The sequence below is a fragment of the Pipistrellus hanaki genome (assembly GCF_964339955.1).
Source record: "Pipistrellus hanaki genome assembly, chromosome: 3".
Classification (NCBI taxonomy): Eukaryota; Metazoa; Chordata; class Mammalia; order Chiroptera; family Vespertilionidae; genus Pipistrellus; species Pipistrellus hanaki.
Genome location: NC_140505.1, coordinates 180059098 through 180083797, shown reverse-complemented (window position 1 = coordinate 180083797; position 24700 = coordinate 180059098). Strand labels below are relative to the sequence as shown.

Here is a 24700-nt window from a genome sequence, read left to right as displayed (position 1 = left end):
TCCCCTCCCTCATGAGGAGCAATGGAAACTCAGACCTCACGGGGGTTTGGTTTCTAGAGATGGTTGCAAGCAGCGGAGAGGACTCCAAACAGTCTTTAGACCTTCGGGGTCATTAGGCTCCCCTCAATCTTAGCATCCCCTGGCAGGTCTGGGAAAATTCAGGAAGCCTTCGGTGATGCTGCTCACACCCTGGTCAACATCAGGCCATTCATTCGCCTTTCAAAAAATATCCCCGACCTGTTCTCCCGGAACTTTGATGCTTGCCGTTTTACCCAAGAGAGGCTCTGGGTAAATAAATGTCGGTTTGGAGGCCAAGACCCAATGGTGGATCTCCTCTCAGAGGCCTGGGCGACGCATGGTGCATTTCCCTCTAGACCGCCAGGGAAGCGGAATAATGAATTACTAACAGTTTATCCGAGAGGTGCCCATTCTCCAAAGTCAGGCTCAGTGTGATTTTCCCCCCCTCTACATCGACTTCATTTGATTTTAAAATGGCCCACAGAAAATGGCTGGAAGAAAGAAATCGTCTGTTGCCTGGTCAACAAGAATCACCCTTTGCTTTGAGCGGGAAGAAAACCAAATTCATCGTCCCAGATTGCTCCGTGGAAAAGCCAACCTGAACTCTGTCTCACTGCGAACACGTTTTGTGCCGTGTCCTGGGGTCAGCCCCATGGACACTGAAGGTGTCGGACAAGTATGCCAGCCGTCAGCTAGAGCGATGCTGGACTTCTTAAGAGCCCAGAGCGGGAGGGCTGTTTCCTGTCAGTGGGAGGTCTGACAGGAACACAGACAGGGTGCTGCTCTGCAATTATGCTCTACACACCTGTCTACACGCCACAAGGTCAGGTGTTTTTTTCCCTTCATCTTTATCCCAGGGTTGGGCTGCCACTTACAATACAGGACGCACAGTTAAAACTGAACATCAGATAAGCATGCAATATTCAGGGTGTAACTGATGCTAAACATGTTCAAAACGTTCCTTGGCATCCTGTCCTTTTCATTTGCTGAATCTGACAATCCAGCCCTCTCCTCCCTCTCCCCACCGGCTTCTTCTCATCGAATCTCCACAACTCTGAAAAAATAGGTGCTAGACCCATTTTATAGTTGAAGAAACAAAGGCTCAGAGAGGCTAGCCAACTTGCTGCGATGACACAGCTGTAGCTGGCAGAGCTGACTTAGACCCTCTCCATGCTTCCATCCACATGTTCAATACATGTTTGGGGATGAATAAACAAATGAATGAATGAGTGCAGGCATGTGTGCAGAAGATGAGTAGCCAGGGGACCTGCTATGCGCCTTCCTCTGAGTCATCACTCCCTCTTTGGCATCCCAGCCACACTTCCTGATTACTGAGATTGCTCACCCCACTTCCTCCTCTTGGGAAGGAGCCAGTTTCCCGGGAACAGCGCTGACGCTCTGGAAGAGGCACTTTCTCCCCAAGTGAAAACAAATCTCCAGTGCCGGGAACAGGCGGGGGCGGGGTGGAGGTGGAATCCACCCTGAGAAGCCATCGCCCTGGAGATCGAGGTCTGGTGCTGACCATCCCCAACCTGCTCAGGCCAGCAAAGAGCACGGGACACGGGGTCGGTCCCACCCCCATCCAGCCCTGGGACCTCAGAGAGCCCAACAGGCAGGTGTACAGAGAGGACGCTGGTGCAAGGTGGCAGGCGGATGCCCAGGAAGTTCACACGTGTCCTGGCTGTTCCCTCTGCCTGGACCTCTCTGCCCAAGTTCACCCCTCACTTCTGTGAAGTGCCACCTCCCAAGAGGTCTTCCTGACCACCCTGTCTGAAACAGCATCCCCTGCAGCCTCTACCATGTCGCTCAGCACTATACATATGAAATACATGTGAAATCACAACACATATGAAATCACACCACATATGAAATATTCACTGGTGACTCTGGTCTCCATTACAGAGTGTAAGCTCCGTGAACAGGTCTCCTTTGCTTACCACTTTGGTTTCCTTCACCACCACATCCTCAGCACCTGGAACACTGGCTTATACCAGGTCTCAGGGCGTTTTTGCTGAGTGAAAGACTGAATGGAGGTCTTTGTCTAAAAGTATATATCTGTACATTTGTGTAGACATACATAAATACAGACACACATATGTATACTGAGTGGCCAGATTATTATGATCTCTGAAGGCATAATAATCTGACTCAGTATATATCCTATATAATAAAAGGCTAATATGCAAATTGTCCCCTCGACCAGGAGTTTGACCAGCAGGCAGGCCAGCCAACCGCCCATGTCCCCTCCCTCTGGCCAGGCTGACCAGACCCCACCCATGCACGAATTTATACAATCTGGCCACTCAGTGTATATACCCATAGCCATATCCATACACAACATAAATCCAACTAAGATTGAATACAGGTAATGACATGTTGGGGTTGTTCCTGGGGTAAACCCTTTGTGAGGACCCCACCACCATGCCTGTACACCTGCTGCTCCCTCTGCCTGAAACGCACAAACTGGTCACCTTGCAAAACCCCGCTCAGTTGCCTCTTGGTCCCGGAAGACTTCTCTGACCCTCTCCCCATCCCCACCCCGTTAGTGAGCCTGTTACTCCAGCTCTGGGCCCCTCCCTTGGCTTGCTGGTGCTATTTTTGTTGTGGTTATTCCCCAAATTATGACTTACTAGATGGCACCTCCTCGTCCTTTGTGGAGACTGTATTTTATCGAAGATGGCTGCAACCATCTCTCCCAGCGCCATGTGCCCTTGCTCCTCTGCGGTGTGACAGCGCCACGCCCCTATCGGGCATGGAACTCTTCCTACTCCCTTGAAAGTGAGTTGTGCACTGTGCTCTGTGCCTTGGGACAACTTGGGCCAGGGGCAGAAGAGCCGCTGTGCCAGGTTTGGACGGCGCTGCAACTGACCTGGGAGCTTCTCCTTTTTATCTCTCGAAAGCCAGACACCACGGGAGGAAGACAAGTACCCTGAGACCTCCACGCTGCAGGAAGCCCAAAGCATGTGGAGACGAAATGCTATGAGGATAGAATGGGTGGAAAGGCATCATGGTGCCAAACACATGAGCAAGGAAGCCATGGTGGGAGCAGATTCTCCAGCCCCCGCTCCCCTAGAGACATGAGTCAGAGGTGAACTGCCTAGCCAGGCCCTTCCCAGGTTCCTGATGCACAAAGTTGGAGGGGGGGGGGGGGGGAACAGCGGGGGGGGGGGGAGTGGGGGGGGGGAGACTAAAAACAAAAAAAAAGGTTGCTTTAAGCCACTTACATTTTGGTTAGTTTGTTATGCAACAATAGTTCATGGAAACATCCTTGAAGGCAGGAACTCCATCTTTTTTTTTTTTTTTTAATGTTTTTATTGGTTTTTAGAAAGAGAGGAAGAGAGAGGGATAGAGAGATAGAAACAGTGATGAAGGAGGAACATCACTGGTTGCCTCCTGCACAGCCCCTACTGGGGATGGAGCCCGCAACCTGGGCATGTGCCCTGACCGGGAATCGAACCTGTGACCTCCTGATTCCTGAGTTGACGCTCAACCACTGAGTATACCAGCTGGGCTTTTTCAACTTTCTCTCTCCTAGCCTAGAACTGGGTGAGGCTCATAGTCAGCTTGATAAAATTGAGCTGACTGATTCAACTGGCTCAGACTGATTAAATTTTCACCAAGACAGGAGGACGACGTCTGTAAATAAAGTCAAATGTCCTCAGCACTCAGCCGAAGCTACTACCTGGCCCGTGTGAAAAATGGATGGGTCGAGTTTACATGGGGATTTATAGAATATTATATACTGCTCTAAACAAAAGACTTTGATGGGAGTGAAATAAAAGTGCAATTACTGTCAGTACATTTTAGGAACATTGCCAGTTATGACAGTCACTGCAAGCACATTGCATAAAAGTATCCCATTCTTATGTCTGGTACTAGGAAGCCCTGATAAATGTCTTCATTCACCGCAGGATGGAGATATGACCCTATAGCTTTGGCCCTTCACTCCCGGGCACCCAGAAGCAGGGTCTGGCAAGCCTAGGTCCCCTCTCTCTGTCTCCAATAAAAATTGCACTTATTTTCATTGGCTAAAAATTAGGAGCAGCCTCGATTCGAAGGGCTTCCTGCCATGTGATATTTCCAGTAACTGAGAGATAAGTGGGCCCTCATAAAAGCCCTTCTCTGGCCTGGGGCGCTCCCCTCCCATGGACCCCCAACTTCCCTCAGTGGCGGTGCTTTCACAAAGTTCTCTCAGGTTAGCCCCATCCAAGTCCAGACCTTCCATTTTCCCTGAAATAAAAAACTCAGAATCTAAGGAACTTAGGGCTACTTACACCAGCCCCTGGTAGAAATCCCTGCTCAAGAGCACAGGCCCTTTTCAACCAGACTCTCAAGGTGTACAGAGCAGGCAGGTGAGAGCAGCACAAAGTCCATCTCAGCAGCCCCAGGTGTGAGTTCCAGTTTGGCTACTTATAGAAAGGCCTGATGCATGATGATTTGTGCAAGAATGGGCCTTCCTTCCCCTGGCTGCCAGCACTGCCTTCACTCTAGCCCAGAGTTGCCTTTCTGCCTTCCCACGCTGCCCAGAGGCCCAGGGCAGTCAGTGCCTGCGTATGCAAATTAACCCACCATCTTTGTTGGGTTGATTTGCATACCCACTCCTGACTGGCTAGTGGGCATCGTGAAGGTACGGTCAATTTGCATCTTTCTCTTTTATTAGTATAGATGGGAGCTTAGACAAAATCACATCACCTCACCAGGCCTAACTGAGCCAAGGACAGCTCAGACCTCAGGGGACCGCTGTGAAGACTGCATGAGATAGCGTCTTGTGAAATGCTCAGAATATATTACATGTTGACTCTAAAAGCTGTTCTAGTTAAACAGACGGCAGAGGCCAGCAGTGGGTGAGGCATCTCTAACTCACCCTTATTTGCTTCTAGCCATGGTTCAACCCCAAATCCATGGTAATTCACAAACAAGACACTTCACACTCATCCCTAAACACTAAAACCCTGAAAATAGTAACTGAAGTGGGTAAAGGGACGCTCCTACCCAGCAGAGAGGACCTCATGAGCAACGATAAAAGCAAGGGTGGTTCCAGCTAAAGCTTATTGGTAAGCGACCAGGCTTACCTTTGGAAATAAACTGGTCAGACCATAAATTGAGGTGGGGTGCTTCCTAGTCCCAGGCTAAGTTCTTTCCGAGTCCCTTTACCCACTAGAGTGATTTTGAAAGCCAATCAGTCCTTTTTATTTATTTTTATAAAATATATTTTATTGATTTTGTACAGAGAGGAAGGGAGAGAGATAGTTAGAATCATCGATGAGAGAGTCATCGATCAGCTGCCTCTTGCACACCCCCTACTGGGGATATGCCCGCAACCAAGGTACATACCCTTGACCGGAATCGAACCCGGGACCTTCCAGTCCCCAAGCCGACGCTCTATCCATTGAGCCAAACCGGTTTCGGCCAACCAGTCCTTTTTAAAAATTAAAATTCACTTGTCTTAAACTGATCAGGTTGTTAAAACCTACAGAAATAGTACCTTAAATCTGTGCGGCAGCTCAAAGTTGCATGGAATCAAGACTATGCTCATTATCAAGTACTGGGGACAATGACTGTAATCCAGAGGGCATGGCTAGCTCCACCTTTGCTTTAGCGAATCCTTATCTAGAACACCAGGACCATTCTCAGGGCTAAAGGATGAGCAGACAAGAGCACTGGCCAATACTCCTTTATGAGGCCAATTACAACTCAGTGACTTTGGAGGCTCAGGGCAAGTCACTGAAAATACACTTACTTGTCTGAGGAGGAGGTCTTGGAGAAACCTGACCTCTAAAGTTCTAGAATTTACTTGCAGAAAATTGCAAAACATGGACCAGAAATATCCGTTGCCTTCTTGGATAGGCACCTCCTCAACCTGAAATACTAATAGGTGCCACTAACCAGCTACAACAGGCACTGCTGGCTGCCAACCCAATCAATATCCCTTCCTGCCCTCTTAATAAAAGAACTCTGACTGGGTCATGGTGGTAGGCAAAGTATATCCAGCTAAAGAAATAAATTTCTTAGCCTCCCTAGGAGCAATGGTGTTTTGGCCTAAGATAGATAGATGATAGATGATAGATAGATAGATAGATAGATAGAGAGATAGATAGATAAATAGATAGATAGAATTAATGGGTAGGGCATCAGTGCAGCTTCTTAAAAGAAGGGCTGATTCCACTGGCAGGCACCCTTTCCCCCCACCCTTGGTCATTCTTCATTCTGCTTAAAATGTAGAAGAGATGACTGGAGCTGGGACAGCCATGCTGGGACCAAGAGGGTACCCTGAGAATGCAAACCATGTGCTAAAGGTGGCAGGGCTGAAAGACAAAGGAGCCTAGATGTTGTAGAACCACATTCCTGACCTTGGACTTCCTACCTGCCTTGGACTGTTACAGGAGAGAAAATCAACTCCCTGCCTGTTTAAACCACTGTTAGTTTGGTCTCTGATCCTAGCTGCCAAATGCATGCTGAAGTCAGAGTGGCGAGTTAAAACCAAGTGTTCTTACTGGTCAAGGATGACACATTCACCTCTGGCCACCTGGAGCCATCAGAACGCTTTCACTGAATACATGGGTTTGTGCTCTAATTTGGGGAGAACTGATTAAGTGATAGACAGGAAAAGAGACAAAAGAACTGGGAGATTCAGATTGTGTCTTCAAAGGGCTTACGTAGAAGGGAGAGGCAGGTCACAGCCATAGCAAAAGGTTTCCAACAAAAGGATCTTGTGATCTATAGCTGAAGCATTTCAGCCAGCTAGACGGTGCTGAGGGGTTTCAAAGAAGGGGAAAATATGCTTGTTCTGGGGCCACCCATCCCGGGAAGGGTGCTGGGCTTGCTATGGAGCAGTGCGGCAGAGAGGAGCAAAGGAAAGGAGTCATTCCAGGTGGACAAGAGCCAGAGCAGGAGCTTAGAATGAGGAATGAACGTGTCCAGAGATCCCACTGAGGCACAACGAGGAGGTGCCAAGCTGAGGAGCTTTGACCTGACCCTGCAGCCAATGGGGAAATAATACTATCAGAGTGCAGGGGATCGGATCAGAGGGTCAGGAGGGATGGGCTGGGGTGAGGAGAGGGTGGAGAACATGACTAAGGTGAGGGTCCAGTCAGGAGACTGGCTGTGGGACATTCGGAGTGGAGATGGAGTTTGGTGGCTCCACCCAATGTGGCAGATGGAATGACAGTGTCCATGGCCTTTACCGCTGAGGGTCACTCTGGACAGCCAGAGGGACATAGCAAGCCGACTCCACGTCCACCCTCCTCTCCCCCTGCAGGCAGGCTCCTCGGATGGCAGCTTCTACAGTCAGATTCCTTCCTCCCCGCAAAGTGAATAAGGAGGGGGAGCCTGGCATCCACATGCAGAGAAGGATGCTAGCCCAGGCCAACGACAGCTCCGAGTACCAGAAACGAGATCGTGTTGACTTCACATGGAAGGGACCTCACCGGTCATCATGAAGTCACAGAAGTCTAGGATAGCATGGGCTCCTGGAAGCCCCCTCAGGGGTAAGCTCACCCACTGAATTTCAGACTGGGTTCCATATGGTATTGGGTGCTTTTTCATATTTCACAAATGGAGTTTCCCAGGAAGGCTGCATGCCAATCGAAAGGGTCCCCACCAAGCTGAAAACCATCCACAGCCCAACTCCTTCCTCCCTCATGGGTCAGATCAAGAAACAGAAGCCCACAGAGCCCTGCCCTCCCTTTCCGTTAAGTCCCATGGATCTTGTCATCAAATCTCTTGGACAACGATTACATTCCCTTAAACAGCCTCACAGGTTGGGGGTCCAGTGGTCCAACTGCTGGACCCTCAGTTCCTGGCACAAAACCTGCCACAAGGTAGGTGTTCAACCTGATTCCTAAGCGGAGCTAGAAGGAAGGGAATAAAGGTGGCTTTCAGAGAGGCAGTAGCCATGGTTACTCGTCCTGGGCCCCGCCTGCCACTCCGTGTGGCCCGGGTACTGCAGGTGACCGAGTGCAGGCATGTGGCGACAGGGCATCCTTGGCTCCTCTGCTCAGAGTTCCCAGCCGTCTGTGGCAGGGCTTGGGGTCTGTCTCAGCCACCCTCACCGCCCACGTCATCTGGGTTTGAGTAATGGTGCGACCTCCCCAAGGGCACCCACTGCATCACAGTCATCGCTGTCTCGCCAGCACCTGGCCTGGCCAAGAACAGACGTATGGCTCTGCCTTTCTGCTTCTCTTCACCACCTTCCTGATGGTTAAAAAAACACTCGGCACATCTTCCCAAACACAGCGGGGAGCATGCCGACTGTGAAGTGGCGGAGCCGGAGGAGGGCTCCATCTGTGCAGTCTCTGGCGACTCCCCCAGGCGTGGTGTTTTTTGGCTGCTGCTCATTTTTCCCCTTTGCTCTAAGATGGGAAGGTTGGCCACTTCATCAACCCCCCAGGGCTCCCCTGGTGCTCCATGTAGCTGCGGGACCGGTGAGCTGTGCAAACACGGAACCGCATCGCGGGCACCAGCTGTGGCTTCATCCCACATCTCTGAGCCCAAGCACCCGTAGAACCAAACTCTCTGTCCAGATTCAGGCACCACATGGCACCATCCACCGGAAGCAGGGAGAGGCAGGGGAAGACTTGCTGTTCGGTTTAGTATTAGATCCTAATTACCTCAATGCCTGCATAGCATGGGTGAGCATGTGAATATGTGTGTGTGTGCATGGGAATGTGTGTGTGTGCACACACATGTGCAATGCCTCAGTTGGACGGTGAGACTGTCAAGAATAACCTTTCTGAGGCCAATCTCAATGCGGACCATTTTTTTTCCATGAGGTAACTCAGTTTCGGGGCCTCTTCCTGAGCCTACAAAAATATCTGCCGCCTTGAAAGTGAAAACGATCAGTTCCAAAACATGAAAAGAAAGCAGGAAAGCCATAATTAATTCCTGTGTAATTAAGTGGCTGAGACCCGTAACATGAAGTCAACCTCGCGAATCGCATTTGGCTCACCGGATTTTTCTCAGTTTGCAAGAATTCCTGAGGACATATGATGGGGTGGCAGAGAAATCAGAGCCCACAGAAAATGCGGGAGGATATTATATACACAGCAAAATATTATATAATAGTTACACACTTTTGCCAGCCATCATAGGCATTTAATGGGGATGGGATGGTGTCTCCAAGGATGGGGAGGCTAGATGTAGGAAGACATTAAAACTACCTATATTGCCAAAACTGGTTTGGCTCAGTGGTTAGAGCTTCGGCCTGCAGACTGAAAGGTCCTGGGTTCGATTCCGGTCAAGGGCATTTACCTTGGTTGCGAGCACATCCCCAGTAGGGGTTGTGCAGGAGGCAGCTGATCGATGTTTCTTTCTCATCAATGTTTCTAACTTTCTATCTCTCTCCCTTCCTCTCTGTAAAAAATCAATAAAATATATTTAAAAAATAAAAATAATTTAAAAAAAAAATAAAACCACCTATATGACAGTCTAAAAATTTTTAGCTATGGAAACTCAACCTAAACTTAGACGCAATGGCAAATGTTTGGTTTCTGACAACTTTGCTGAGCCGATGTAGGTGCACATGTGTATACACGCACGCACACGCACACACACCAGGCACCACCAATCTGCCTGTTTGCCAGCAACCCTGCAGTTCACAAATACTTCCCCGGCTCGTTCCAAATGAAAACAAACTGAAGCTGTCTTTGCTATACGACACACAATCAATAACCTCCTACCTCTTCTCTCATAGAAAACTCATTTTACTTTAAGGAAACATGATGAATGATTAAGATCTGTAACAGGCACCCCGTGAACAGAATGTCTAAGGATTACTGGTTGTGGCTGTCTTTTCAATGGAAAACTTCTGGCATGTTGAAAACGAGAAAAGTCAGAAACCTGGATAGGAGCCTGCCTCCCACTGGACACACCTCATCTTTCTACACCCCACCCAGTGCATCATGGGGGGACCTCTTTTGCGCGGGAACAGGGTGCATTTTACAGCTGAGCTGAGGTACGTGGGCTTCGTGAGCCTCTGCGCTGGTGTTTTCCTCCGGAAAGAGCTTGCTCTGGTCGGGCCAGATGCCTCTAGAAAGTGGCTGAGGCCCATTAACATGAAGTCAACCTCACGCATTGCGTTTGGCTCACTGGATTTTTCTCAGCTTGCAAGAATTCCTGAGGACATAGGATGATGGCAGAGAAATCTGAGCCCACAGAAAATCAGGAAGGATATTATACACACAGCAAAATAGTGACACACTTTTTCCAGCCATCACCTACATTTAATGGGGACGAGATGGGGAAGAGGGAGACACACTCCAGCAAGAATGGGGGTCCATTCTTTTGGGCCAGTGGGGAGGTGGCTAAGGGGCCAGCTGTGTTCTGCAGAGCCCAGCAGAAGCTCCCAGGATCCTCCTCTCCCAGTGCCCCCTCTCCTTTCTAATGGATGTTTGTGGACTTCCTGGCCTCCGAGTATCAGCAATGGAACCCATATCACAATGCTCTGAGGGCGCCCATAGGAGCCTCTTCCCCTCCCAAGGCTAACGTTAGAAGAGTGGGGGTCAGCAGACTCAAGGTTCTAACCAAAGGCTGGGGGCCAAAAGTTGGGGTAACCTCCACATCCTTATCGGTCTTCAGGTCAGACCCCATGTGCTCTGTTCCTGTCCATGCGATACTAAATCCAGGTTCTCAAAAGACACGAGCCACACCCATGCGCAAAGAGTGGCATCAGGAAGCACAGAACATCAAGCAGATGCTCCGCGCTGCCACAATTTGGTGACCTCGGGCAAGGAACGCCACCTCCTGTTCCCCCTCCGCTTCCTCTTCTGCAAAATTAGGATGCGCATACCTACTACCCACCTACCCCACAGGGCTGTCAGGAATACTAATAGCAATGGTTGATGAGTTTACTTGGTAAACTGCGCAAGTCTAAAGAACGAATAATATATAACAAGGCATTGCGGGTTCAACATCACAGTCAGTGCGGCCTCAAAAATAGTATCTCCTCCTGCCTTCCCGTGGCCCCTTGCTTCAGTTTCCTCTCAATTGGCAGGTGAGTCTGTGCCCTGGGGAAGGGAGGAGAAGAAGCCAGCCGGAGTTAGTCAATAGGAACATTAGGTTAAACAGGCTCGAATTAAGTATTCGAATCAATCAGCGTCATGCTGTTCTGGAGCAAAACAAATGGGGCTGGTCTTTCCAATCACAGAACCGGACCAGATGTTGGCGGCGGTGTGCGCGTTTCTTGCTATGCCAGGGCCTGGCACTGAGCAGACGCTGAACTATTTCCCCGAGTGAAGGACGAGAAGAAGGAGAGATGGAGAGATCATCAAAACCACAATGAGATAAAGGGGCAGATTGGACAAGGGACTTCTTTATATTTACAGTTCTGCATTGCCGATCCCATGAAACTGATTGCCCCCCAAATAGCAGATTCCTCCTGCCACAGGCAGCCAACACGGTGAGTGGGACAGCCTGCCGATGACACGCCAGGTGACCAGGGTAGGAACCCAGGCTCCTGTACCCCCAATCCAGGGCCTTGAGTGAGTCTTGTTAGCTTCTCGGGGTCAGTGTCCTCAGCTATAGAGTGAAACCAATAAGACAGGTCTCACTGGTGGGACTGGAGGACTAAGCTGAGAGAATATTGGAAAAGTGCTCAGCACAGATGCTAACCCATGGCGGACCACAACGGACAGGACCAGGTGTGAATCACAGCGAAGGGAAGAGAACAAAGCCTTGTTTCTTTCTTTTCAGGACAGTGTGGCACTGCAGACACCAGCCTAAGGATTCAGAGAACCGGGGTCCGGGCCCAGCCACTTTTAAAGTTCATCCGCCAGCAGCTGTGCGGCCCACACCTGCATCCTCCTGGTTCTCAGGTGTCTGATTTGCAAAATTCGCCTAACACCCAGGCGGAAGGCGGAGAGGCTGCACCGGGAGAACTGTGCAGGCTTCTCCCAGTTCTAAGATCCAAGGGGCCAGGCAGACACGGCTTTCAAACTCTGCATTAGAGCGAAGGGCTGTCTCACAGGAAGAGAGTGGGTCTAGAGGAAGAAGAAGCCGCCGTTCCTTTCCGTTCTTCAAAGAGAAACCAGCCTTGAAAAGAGGAGGTTTTTCAGGGCTGAGCATTTGGAAACACAGGGGAAGACGCCCAGCCAGTTAGCAAATGGTTAACACTGGGCTCTTGGTTCGCCTGTTAGTGAAGTTCCACTGATTCCTGGTTCGCTTCATAGGCCACACATATGTATGCAGTGTCCACAGGTGCAGGCACTGTTCTAAGTGTTGGGGTGATGGTGGTGAATTAAACAGACAAATATCCCTGCCCGCGGGGAGTTGACAGTGTATGACTACATGCATTTGCTGAAAAAATACATTTAAGCTCAGACTATAGGCCACCTGTGGCCCATAGAGACACAAAGATGACTAAGATGCCCAGGACCAAACCAGAGAGGGTCGGACTTGTATAACCATCTTTTGTCCACCATCCAGAACTGAAATATCATGGCTGACATGTAGACACAAGGAACTGTTTGACATTGAAATTGGGACTCAAAAGAACTCTTGGCCCAGAAAGAAACTCACTACAGACTGATTCATTTGCCTCTCAGCATAACCATTATGGCTTGTCTCATTTTCGGTTCTTATAAGTGTATTTCTAGTAGCACATGATCTCACTCATCTAGGGGAAATGATGAACAGCATAGACTGATGAACAAGAACAGACCCAGAGACAGGGAAGCATCGTTCAGACTGTTGGACCTCAGAGGGAAGGTAGGGGAGGGTGAGGGTAAGGGAGAGAGATCAACCAAAAGACTTGTGTGCATGCATGAGCCTAACCAGTAGTCATGGACAACAGGGGGATGGAGGCATGCGTCGGGAGGAGTTTGGGATGGGAATTGGGGGGCTGAGGACAAATATGTGATACCGTAATTAATAAAGAAATTAAAAAAAATAATTTAAAGATGACTAAGCAGCAGCCTGGCCTATAAAGATGAACAGGTACATGGCCTATTCCATATAACCTGAGGAGTGCTGCACTAGAGGTTTCAGAGGAGTGCAGGAGGACAATAATAGCTGCCACACTAAATGCTTAGATACATCGTGGTATTTTGTTTTATCCCCGAACACCCCTTATTGGTGGGCACTCTTACAGGTGAGGAAACTGAGGCTCAGAGAGAAGCACTTGCCCAAGGGGGCCCAGCCAGGGATGACGCTGGGATGTGAACCCTTGCTGCCTGACCTCAGGCCCTCGGATAGATAGCACAATGTACCATGTAGGACTCCTCTCCATAGCATCAACCAGACGGACATCTGAGTGAGCCAATCATTTACACGACACACATCTCCATCCGGGATTAGGAATTCAGATCCTTCAGAAAAATAAACATGTTTCTCTAATACAGAGGCAGCCAGTTTTAAATGCCTGACCTATGAGGGCCACAGGTGAATGTGCCAACCTTGAGGAATGAACGCAAGGGCTTGAGCATCGGAGGCTGGCAAGTGTCTGGCTAGACAGGGTTATTTTTGGTTTGGAGATAGGTTTGATGGGTTGCACCTCTGCTCCGTTGTATCAGAAATGTCACCTGGGAAGTGAAGATGCTACACTGAAGGGGAGATAAAAGGGACCGCTTTGCATCAGGGGGAAAAAATAAAGCAGAATTGCCAATAATCAAATCATGAGGACGGGGAGAGGAGTCATCTTCAACTTGGAAGCATTTGGCATAAGATGGGGGTGAAAATACCTACCTGGCCTTCCCCCAGGCACCCTCCCCTTGGTGTCTGCTCTCCACACTGCAATCTACAATAAGCTTTTTAGGACACAAATCTGATCATATCATCTCCCTCCATAAAACCTTTCAAGCGCACTCCAGTGTTCTTGGGAAAAGACAAATTCGTTAATCTGGCAGGTGCTTGGTCCAACTCCACCCGCTCTCTTCACCTCATTCTCCCACTGTAGCCACAGTGGTCATTCTCCTCGTTATGCTCTCTTCTGCCACAGGCCCTTTGCACATTCTGTCTGTATTCACAGAGTACTCTTGTACCTTTTCAACCCAATGTGCCATGCTTCAGCCTCACGTAAGCCTCACTTCCTTAGCAAAGCCTTCCCTTTCTGCTGACCACATCAAGAGCCTCCATAGAGACTCCTACAACCCCATGCATCTCTCCTTTGTAGCAACTGTCACAGGCGTAAAGTTACATTTGCATGATTATTTGATGAAAAATCAAGGCGCAACCAGCCTGCAATCTCCATGAAGGCGGGGACCATGTTGCTTAACATCTAACACAGTGCCTATAGAAGAGGTCATGATGAATATAACAAAATCCAACAGTGCCAACATTTATTAAGCAATTTCTACATGCCTGGCACTTCCCAACAACCCTATGAATTAGGTGTTATTATCACTCTCCTTTAACAAAAGGGGAGACTGAGTCACAGAGAGGTCAGGGAACTTGCCCAATGCTGGGTTTACACAGCTGGTAAGTGGTCAAACCCTGCAAGTCTGGTTGCTAGCAGTCTGGCCGAAGCCTCTCACTCAATAAATGGAACACAGTGCCTCCCTCCCCTGCTATCAACTGGACTCAACAGGAATGAGAAGACAACGTTTATTGTGTTCAGCCTGAAGATGTTAGGGTTTACCTGATACAACAGCTAGTGTTACCCTAACCAATAAAGTAACTGGTACCATAAGTGGGGTGCTTAAATCTGTGGCATTGGCTCATAAGTCAGATAGCAGGTCATTAAGTCAAAGACTGGAAAACCAGGAACCTGTGTTATGCGGCGGTAGAATTTTTGGTTAAACGATAATCTATGAAAACTCAGAAGGCAGAACCCTTGCCTACTGAGCCTGTAAGCACCAAAGAAAGAGATTTGAAAAAACATAATGGTAAGAGTTTGCTGATTGTGCCTGGCTGGGATTAGCATGGTATTCGAGAAAGGGAGGAACTCAGGCATGCATTAGCCAGTTTGCAAGTAAAATTGGAAAGAGATGAGAGGTAAAAAGACGACGATTTCTAGACCCCAAGCAACCAGGAAAAAAAAAAAAAAAAAGACTAAGAAGACTTTTAAGTGAAACACCAGACTCAGGGGATAAGCTTTCCACCTAAGCCTCATGGCCTCAAGGTAGCTGGCGTTAAGTTGAGAGAGAGAAAGAAGCATAGAGTTAAGAAAGCTAAGAAATAATGCAGGCTTCAGAAAGGTCTAGGAAATAACTCCAGGTGTGGCTCCTGGCACACTAGACATCATAGAGGAAGATTCCAGTTGTTGTGAGGACTGCATTGGCAAAATCTCTAAGCCTGACCTTTAAGTCTTCTACTGTTACAGCATTAAAACTTGGACCTCAAAAGTTCAAGGGTAAAAACTAGGTTACAAAAGATTCAGAGCCTCAAGGAGACCACAGTCACCGCGGTCCATTTCAGGCATGGTCAAGAACAACAAAGAAAACCCTCCCCCTGGGCAGAGCCCCGGGCATGGAGAACAAGGACCCAGGCACTTCCTCACAGAGGCTTAAGCAGGAACCTCACCCACTTCCAGGGCGCACAGTGCTGCCCACACACGGTGCCTGCATGGCAAGATTTCACAACTATTAAGGGCCAGTGTCTTCCACTATTGTCTTTTCCTGCTGGGTTATCCTCCAACATGGCATAAGGGCACAGATAACCCGTCTCCTTTGGCTCATGGGTCCCTGGACCATGAGGAGCCACACTCCATCCAACAGATAGGACAGAGATGTACCCAAAAGATGCTGGACTTAAAGTTGGAAGCAGGGATTGGACAGAATGTGGAAGGCTAACATGTGTGTAAGAAGAAGAGTGCATCCAGGTAGCCAGGAAGCCAATGATAGAGCTGGCCAATGATACATGAGCACAATGATGAGATCCCTGGCAGGCTTAACCCACAATGACTTTTTTTTAATTAAATATTTATTTTTGAAAGCATTACATATGTCCTACCCCACCCTTCCCTGCCCCCAATGACCCCTTTTGGCCCCCTCCCACTCCCCCATCCCCTCACAGGTCCTCCACCCAGGCCTTCATCACCCTATTGTCTGTGTTATGAATGGGTTATGCATATATGCATACAAGTTCTTTGGCTGATCTCTTCCCACCAACCCATCCACCCACCCAACCCCTGACTTTAAGATTTTCCACACTCTTCTTCCTCCACCTGTTGGCTGAACGAATGTGCAAGGAAGACACTGAAGGTCAGGTGGTGACAATAAAAATGACAAATCCTCCATCAGTCTTGCTACCTAAATGACCCTCCTGCCTCCTCCCACTCTACCTCTCTGTGCCAACCTGAATAATAAATGACCTTCTAGTGTATTAAGCTCCCGAGATTTGGGGGTTGTCTTTTATAATAGCTAATACAACTGTAATGATTATAATACATAGAGCTCTTAACACAGTGCCTGGCACATAATAAGCATTATACAAGTGTAGTTATTATTATGATTATACCCATTTCACAGATAGGGAAACTGCAAGTTACTTTGTGTCCGACTCCAAAGTCGATTACTATTTTGGATGTACCCCAGATGATGATCAGGCCCATTTTTATAGGTGAGTTTGGTGCCTGGCTCAAGGTCATAAATAATAGCAGACCCAGAATTAGAGGCCTTCTGCTTACTCAAAGGCCTTCAGGAAGCTTGCCCCGCCCCGCCCTGGGTCTCCAGTTAGCCCCCCCTTGTTTTAGTTGGTTGTTAATTCTCTTTATGTTTCAGGAAACACTCTATTTGCAAATGCTCCAGCACTGAACTGAGGAGTCTGTATAGAAAACCAAATAACCCTCCACTGACCCAAATTCCAAGTTTTAATTTACACTGAGCTAGTTAATTAAAAACCTGCTCTGTGCGCACAGACACTTGCTGTGGCTGGCTCAGGAGACAGCTTTTGCTGTTCTTTGTAAGACGCGATGTTTCTTCTGTGGCATTTTTGTCCATCACAGCTACGATGCACCAGAGGATAGCACCAACAGGCCAGGGCATGGCAGCTGCCGAATAAGAATCTAGTGCAGAATCAGAATCTACAGGGGAACAGCCCTGAAACAAAAGATCTGAAAATCACGCTACCCACCGAGCAAGTGCTGCCGAGACAAGGGCTCCTGGTAATTAATGTTTATAAAGTGATTGGGGAATCCCTGAAATGAAAGAGACTATTCAAAAATCCCCAAAGCATTGTTATTATCATCAGCCTGAATAATCTGGTTTTTTAAGGAAGCCATTATTATTGAATACCTACTATATGGCAGATGAACTCACATACTTGATCTGATTTAATACTTGTAATCACTCTATGTGGTAGGTTTGAGTTTTCTTTTTTTTTTTTTCTTTTTTTTTGCAACCCTCTCTGTGCCGACGAGAAAACCAAATTCAGCAAGATTAAGTCACTTTTTATAAAGAGGCAGAGCCAAACTCTGAGGGCAGAACTTTCTCAGTGTAAAGGTCTCTCCCTTTCATCCTGCCACTCTGCCTCTTCCAGACTCTTCTGCAACTTAAAGCAAAAGTTCATGCAAGGATGCCTAAGGCTTTTCTTCTTTTTTTATGTCCTCTTTTTTACTGAAGTATATTTTGCAATACAGTGAAATGCACATATCTAAAATTTACAAGGCAATGCATTTGGACAAAAACATATAGTATTTTCCGGCGTATAAGACAACTTTTGAACCGAAAAAAAGTCAGCCGAAAATCGGGGGCAAAAGACCAAAATTGCACAAAAATTACCTGCAGATCTTGACGACAAAGTAAGACTTTTCTTTGAAGTGGGGGGTAGTCTTATACAGCGAATATAGGCCTAAACCTATGTTTTAACTGTAAAATTAGGGGGGGTCGTCTTATACACCGGAAAATACGGTACCTCTGAACCCACCCCCCTATTAATATAAGGAGCATTTCTAGCACCCCAGAAAGGTCCCTCGTGCCCCTTCATTAACAATGCCTTTAAAAGATACAACAAATAAAATGAGCTACTTTCTGCACCACCAGCATGGTTCAGTGGTTCAGTGTCAACATACGAACCAGGAAGTCACGTTTCCATTCCAGGTCAAGGCACATGCCCAGGTTGTGGGCTCCATCCCCATTGTGGGGTGTGCAGGAGGCAGCCAATCAATGATTCTCTCTCATCATTGATGTTTCTATCTCTCTCTCCTTCTCCCTTCCTTTCTGAAATCAATCCCTGTGGTGGGAACACTGAATTATTTGATGCTGGAATTATTGGGAAGGGGGATCCAGTTAAAAATTCTGCACGCTGCTGGCTCTAACCACACTGAACATATTGGGAACAGTTCATCTGGATGACACAGAAGTAAGAGACATGATTATGCCTGGATTTTGACCTCTGCCATGTGTTAGGCAACAGACTGGAATGAATATATATATCTTATTTGACCCTCATAACTATTACTTTCATTTTACAACTGAGAACTCTGGAGCTCAGAGGGGTTAGAACACATACCTGAGAACACACAGCTAGAAAATGGCAGCCTTGAAATTCAAATCCAAAAGGTCTGACTTTAGAAGCCTTTACAGATGCTGATGGGCAAATTTTAAATCCCAAAGATTTAATGAGCCAGTTATATTCACTCAACAAACAGCACTCAGCATCTACAAAGTGCTAGGTGCTGTGCTGGGTGATATGGAAGGAGAAACAAAGACCAAAGACGAATAAGACACAAGGTCGCACTGGAAGTGCCAAGGTGTGATGGGGAAACACTTAAAACAGGGTCCGGATTCTTAAGGAATGGGGGAAGGGCGTGAAAGGGCCAGGTATAGAGAGCGGGGGAGGCGTTTCTCAAGGAAGGCCTCACAGATGCCAGAAAGATCATTCCTGAGCCACGACTTCAGGGATGAGTGGGACCTGGCCAGCTCAGAAGGGGTTTACCAGGTAACATGACTAGCGAATACACCAGCATGGGAGACACTCTGCCAGCTCCTTGTTTAGCTTCACCAAAATCAACCAAGCCAAATTTTAAAAAGCCCAGAGAAATGCAATGCTCAGTGGGGTCCTCAGCTCTTCCAAACAGCTATCAACATTAAACACACACACACACACACACACACACACACACACACACACACAGTTCCAAAGAGGAAAACAATCGCCACAAACTTCATGCCCTAAGCCCACGCCTGTGATGTTTTGAGAGTGACCAAGCCCTCAGTTAGAGCCAATTATCTTTTGTTTTTCTGAGTTGATTTCCACATGACTAGTTGCATGATTCCTCAGGCCTTGGCAGCAATCCGAAGGGTGGACAGGTGCAGAGATGGCAGGAAGAAGGGGCAGCCGAGGTAGAAAAAAAAAAGAGAGAGAGGGAGACTTGGAAAGATGAGTCAAGAAACTAAAAAATTCGCCCCAGCCAGTTTGGTTCAGTGGATAGAGCATCAGCCTGAGGACTGAAGGCCCCAGGTTCAATTCTGGCCAAGGGTGCATGCCTAGGTTCAGGCTTGATCCCAGAGGGGAGTGTGCTGGAGGCAGCCGATCAATGATTCTCATCATTGATGTTTCTCTCTCTCTTACTCTCTAAAATCAATAAAAATATTTTTTAAAAAGCTGGAAATTTAATAGCTCCTTTCAGAAGATTATTATACAATATAGTACAATAGCTTGCTCAACTCAACAAGCATCTAATAAGCTCCAACTGTGTACCAGACCCTCCCTTAGCCTCGGCAGGGGATGGGAAAACGTAAAATCCTGCACTGTCCCGTTCAGTGTGGTAGGAACAAAAGGTGTGTACATTGAGACAGGAAGAATGCCAGGGTGTGACGGGCCTCTTCAGCTGTCCATGTAATAAGGGCAGGGAGGGCTGCCTGAAGGCAGGGAGGTCATTTGTCCCCAAAGAGCAAGACACGAAAGGAAGATACTGTACTTCAGTTCCCCGTGCCTCAGTCATCCTCTCGTGTAGAATGGGGATATAGCAGTACCCTTTCAAAGCAACGTTGAACATTAGATGGACTGACATACAGCAGAGTGTAGGATGCCTGTTAGCTGTCATTGCCTATGTACCTCACTACTTCCTCAGACCTTAGACTTGGTAATTGCTCACTAAATATGGCTGAACAAATGAATTCACACACGAATGGTTAAGCGATGCTCCTGAGTCAAAGGGGGGAAAAATTATTATGTAAGGCAATGAGCTCTTTCATAAGCCTTGCAGACCATGGAAAGACTGCCGTGCAAACAGTTTAAGAAACAGGTGTGATGTTTAAGGTATGTTTCAGACACCCAAGAAGTGAATCACTCATTCATTCCTTCACTTTTCTGCAAAGACGGCCTGCCATTTTAAACAAGCCCAGGAAGAGAGACGAAGAGATCACGATGAAATGAGAGTAGATCTCACTCTAAGAGACGGCTGCAGGGGCCCTGGAACCGAGGAGTTAAGCTCTGTGGGAAATGCTGTGATGACAGCAAACCCCAGACACCACACACTCACCCTGCCCAAAACCAGCGCTCCGGCCTTCTCCTTTCTTAAATTATACTCCCTCCCAAAAGCATAAACACAAGCATTGCCTTGAAAAGATGCTCAAGACCATAGAAGTAAAACCAGCTTGAAAACACAGACGACGAGCACAAACAGATGCAGACACGAGGGACCTGGGGTGTCTTACAGAGCTCCGCCCTGACGTTACAGATGTGGAGACTGAGGCCCCGGGAAAGAAAGCGAGTCACCAAAGCCATCATTTCCAGAGAATGGCAGACAGGGGTGAGCAGGGGGCTCAGATTCCCAAACTGGAGCCCTCTAAGGGGACTGCTTCTTCCTGCCAAAGGAAACCTTGGGGTGGGGGGAGAATAAGAGGCGGTTCTCACTCCAGTTGGGGATAAGGACTGGGTGAGGAGGGGCTGGGGAGCAGGGAGAAGAGGAGGGAGGGGAGTAAAGAGTAAAGAAATGATGGTGATGGAGGAGCTAAGAACAAGGCCCATGAGCACACGCAGTGGAAAGAAATGTCAGCCCCATGCGCTTTCCATGGGGCTAGGGTTCCAAACAAGGAACAACCCAGTGCCATCCAAGCGCCTGGGTTTTGCAGGTGTATCCAACACACGCAAAGATCAATGCCTTCTCCAGGTGTTGCCATCTCGGTCAGAATTTCTCCCGGGTGGGTGGGGAGGGAAAGCCTCCGAGATACCCTCTCTTTAGGGTAGCGCCCTCGGCTGGCAGCGGAGGGGGAAGAGCTCGGGAAAAGTCTCCCCTGTCCACACGGAAGTCGCGACCCCGCCCTCCCAGCCCCCCAACACCACCAGAACCACACACACCGGCTAGGCTCCTTCCTTCCCCTCCCCCCACGGTGATCAAAGCCAGGTGAAGGGACTGAGAGCCGGAGGGTGGGTTCCTCTGGGAGCCCGTGGCCCCCACGCACAGAAACCCCTAACACACACACACACACACACACACACACGCATGCACACGCACACACGCACGCGCGCACACACACACACACACACACGCACGCAGCGCCGCGCACACGCGCGCACGGAGAGGATCACAGACACGCACGCACCCCCATGCACATCGGGTACCCCCGAGGCCCGGCCGAGCCTCTCCCCCAGCCCCCGGGAAACCGACAGGCAGCAACACGAATGAAATCCGCCCAGAAAAGACTGCATTTCAGCTCCCAACCACGCAACCTCCGGCCAAACCGCCGACTAGAAAACAAAGTTTGATTTCGCTTTTAGACTCTCCAGTTACGCTTCTACCATTTCCGGTGGAAAAATGGAAGCTTTGAAGTGTCTAGCGCGGCTCGCTTTCACAGACGAGGGAGGACCGCCAGCTCGAGCTCTGGAAAACAAGAGCCCCCCACACACACACACACACAGCCCCACCCCCTCCGCCGCCAGAACTGCAGGTTCCATCCCACCCAGCTCCCGCCTCCAACACAGGGGGGTGCGGGAAGAAGGGCAGAACCTGCTGGAAGCGGCGCCTGCCTTACACGGACACACACACCCCCTCCAGAACCCCGCCCACTCCCGTCCTGCCCGGGCCCCCGGTGGTTGCTCCTTAAGCCGAGTGGCAAGGGCTGCAGCTCCTGCCACAGGGCTCCCCAAACGGCACGGGCTGGGAGGTGGAAATTGGGGAGGGGTGTCCCTGCGCAGCGCCCACCAGCTGTGCGCTCTGGCCCTCACAAACTGCCCGGAAAAACTTGGGACGGATCAGTCTTCCCGCCGCACCTTCTCCCCACACACCCCTCTCCCTCGCCGTCCCAGCCACCAGCGAGCTGAGCTCCCAGGGGTTCTGCCTTCCACGCGGGGCCCTGGCTGCCCCGAGGGTACGGGGAAATATGGGAACCGGGTGGCGGAGGGAAGAAGGGCCCCCTCGCGAATTCAGGGAGACAAACTCGTGGGCTTGAGAATTTGGCATCTTCAAGGTCAAAACAAAACAAAAAAACAAGGATTGGGCAGAAATACGGGCTACGCGCAAACGATCGCAAACCTGCCCCCCAACAGGGTGCCGGGCTCCGCCCTCCAGCAGGCGGGAGGCGGCCCCGCAGGGTGGGCGGACCCGCGCGCTCTCACACCCGGGACCTCAGGAGCCTGAGCCCGGGAGGGAACCCGCAGGCGGGGCCCCGTCGCCTCCAGCTCGGGGGTCCCCTCCGAGGGCCGGCCTCGGGGGGCTGAACGACGCGGGGGGAAGCGGGGGGAAGGAGGCCAACTTGCCAGGAGAGTTGGCCCCGTGGAGGAGCGCCCGCGCGGGCACTTACCGCTGGCGTTCTTCCCGCAGATGAGGTGCTGGTACGGCTGCAGGAGCCCCCAGATCTCCGAGTCGTTGTTGACCGTGTGCTCCAGCGTCTCCATGGTGAACCTGGGCGCCTCGTGGAGCGCGTGGAGGTGGGGGTGGTGGTGGTGGTTGGCCGCGGCGGGCGGCGGGGGGGCCGGGGCCGGGGCGGCGGCGGCCGGAGGGGCGCAACAGCTGCTGCTCCCGCTGGCGCTGCTGGCCGCGCTGCAGGCGCCGCCGCCCGCCGCGCCCCCTCCGGGCGCCTCCCGCTCCTTCTCCGCCGCCGCGGGGGCCGCGCCAGGGCCCGAGCCGGAGCCTGGGCCGGAGCTGGAGGCCGAGCCGGGGCCGCTGCCGCCCCGGGGCAGCCCGGAGGCCACGACCCGCGCGTAGATGTCCCGGAACAGGCTCTCCATGCAGGCCGTCAGGTAGATGGCGGCGTGCTCGTGGATGCGCAGCGCCACGCGGCTGTCCACCATCCAGCGGTACACGCGGCCCACGGAGAAGGTGAGGCCGCAGCGGGCGGACTTGCCGCGGCCCAGGCGGTCGCCGCCGGCGCTGCTCATGTTGTAGAGGGACAGCGCGGCCAGCGCGGCCGCCGTGCAGTGCGCCGCCAGGCTCCAGGACAGCACGATCTCCATGGCGCTCTGGATCTCGTACTTGGTGCACTTGGCGAAGCGCAGGCTCAGGCGCTGCGCCTCCTTGGCGATGCGTACGAGCGCCCGGCTCACCAGCATGGACAGCTTGGCCAGCGCGTCTCTGGGCAGGCCGCCGCCGCCGCCTCCCGGGGCCGCCGGGCCCGCCCGGGGGTCCCGCGAGCGCAGCAGCAGCGCCTCCAGCTCCTGGAGGGTCCAGGGCACCTCGTCGAGGTCCGGCAGCAGCCGCGAGCAGTGCTGGCCCGCGCAGTCCAGCCCTTCGGAGTCCTCCACCAGGGCAGTGTTGACCGTGTCGAAGCTGTCGTGCCGGCTGTGCATGGAGTCAGCTAGAGGCGGCCAGCCGCTCCCGCCATACGGGGACGCCGGGTGCGAGTCGGAACAGCACAGGGACACGTTGGAGGAGCGCACCGAGTCCGCCGCGCCACCATACCCCGAGTCCAGCGTCAGGTCCTCCAGCGTCCGGACTACGGGCTTCTTACCTCTCCTGGCCATCGCTGCGCCACTTCATGCTGCGGCCGCCGGGGAGCCGGGGGTGCGGAGCAGCGGGAAGCGGCGGGCGCCGGGGCGCGGGGAGAGCCGAGTCCGCTCCCCGATCTGCTCACTTTTCCACCAGCCGCGGCTCCCGAGTGCGACTACTTTCCGCCGCCGCCTCCCCGAGCCGCCGCCGCTGGGATGCAGCCCGCAGCCCCCGGAGTCATCCTCCAGAGCCCGGGCCTGAGCTGGGCCACCAGCGGGGAGCGGGACACCCCCGGGACTCCCCGCTTCCTTCCAAAATAAAATAAAAGTATCTGAGCCTCTCCTTCCTGGGCCGGGCCGGCTGCACAAGCCGCCGGGCGCCGCCTCGGTGTTTGTAAGACGGAAATCAATTCGGATGCCGCCGCAGCAGCAGCTCCGGCGGCAGCTCGCTCCCGGCTCCGGGCTCCCGGCTCCGGGCTCCGGGCTCCGGGCTCCGGCTCCCGGCTCCCAGGTCCCCGCACGGGGCTCTCTCGGCGCCGCCCGCCCGCCCCGCACTGGAGCGCAGCAGCGACCGCGGCAGCCGAGCGCCCGGCCAAATCCCGCAAACCCCGGGCAGCCTGCGGGGCGGGCGTATGCAAAGCAGGGCCCGAGGAGAGCCAATGGCATCGGAGGATGCTAATTACCTCGCCTTTTTTCTTTTTTTTCTTTTTTCTTTTTTTTTAATTTTTCAGCTCCACCCATCCCCACCCCTCACACACGCCCCCTGGCTGCAATCTAGGCTACAGGAAGTGGGGAGCAGCCCCCTGAGAATTGGGGGACGTGGGCTATGAGAGCTTAGGGATGCAGAAGTCCCCGCTTCTGTCCCTGCCCCTCAGACTCCCAGCTTTGGTACCGGAACGGGAAGGGGGTAGGTTGGGCAGGTGATTGCTCCCCTTGGCTGTTC

At 51.1% G+C, this 24700-nt stretch overlaps 1 protein-coding gene across 3 annotated transcripts in view; it reads right to left on the bottom strand.

Moving 5' to 3' along the window:
* ABTB3 (ankyrin repeat and BTB domain containing 3) overlaps nt 1–24353 on the bottom strand; it is a gene marked incomplete at its 5' end in the record, with an annotated part of 237531 nt that extends 213178 nt beyond the window's left edge. For all 3 annotated transcript variants that reach the window (XM_084876948.1, XM_084876949.1, XM_084876950.1), the window contains one exon: nt 22635–24353. In XM_084876948.1, coding sequence (XP_084733074.1) covers nt 22635–23793 — 1159 coding nt within the window. The remainder of the gene's footprint in view (nt 1–22634) is intronic.
* Between the last annotated feature and the right edge of the window lie 347 nt (nt 24354–24700).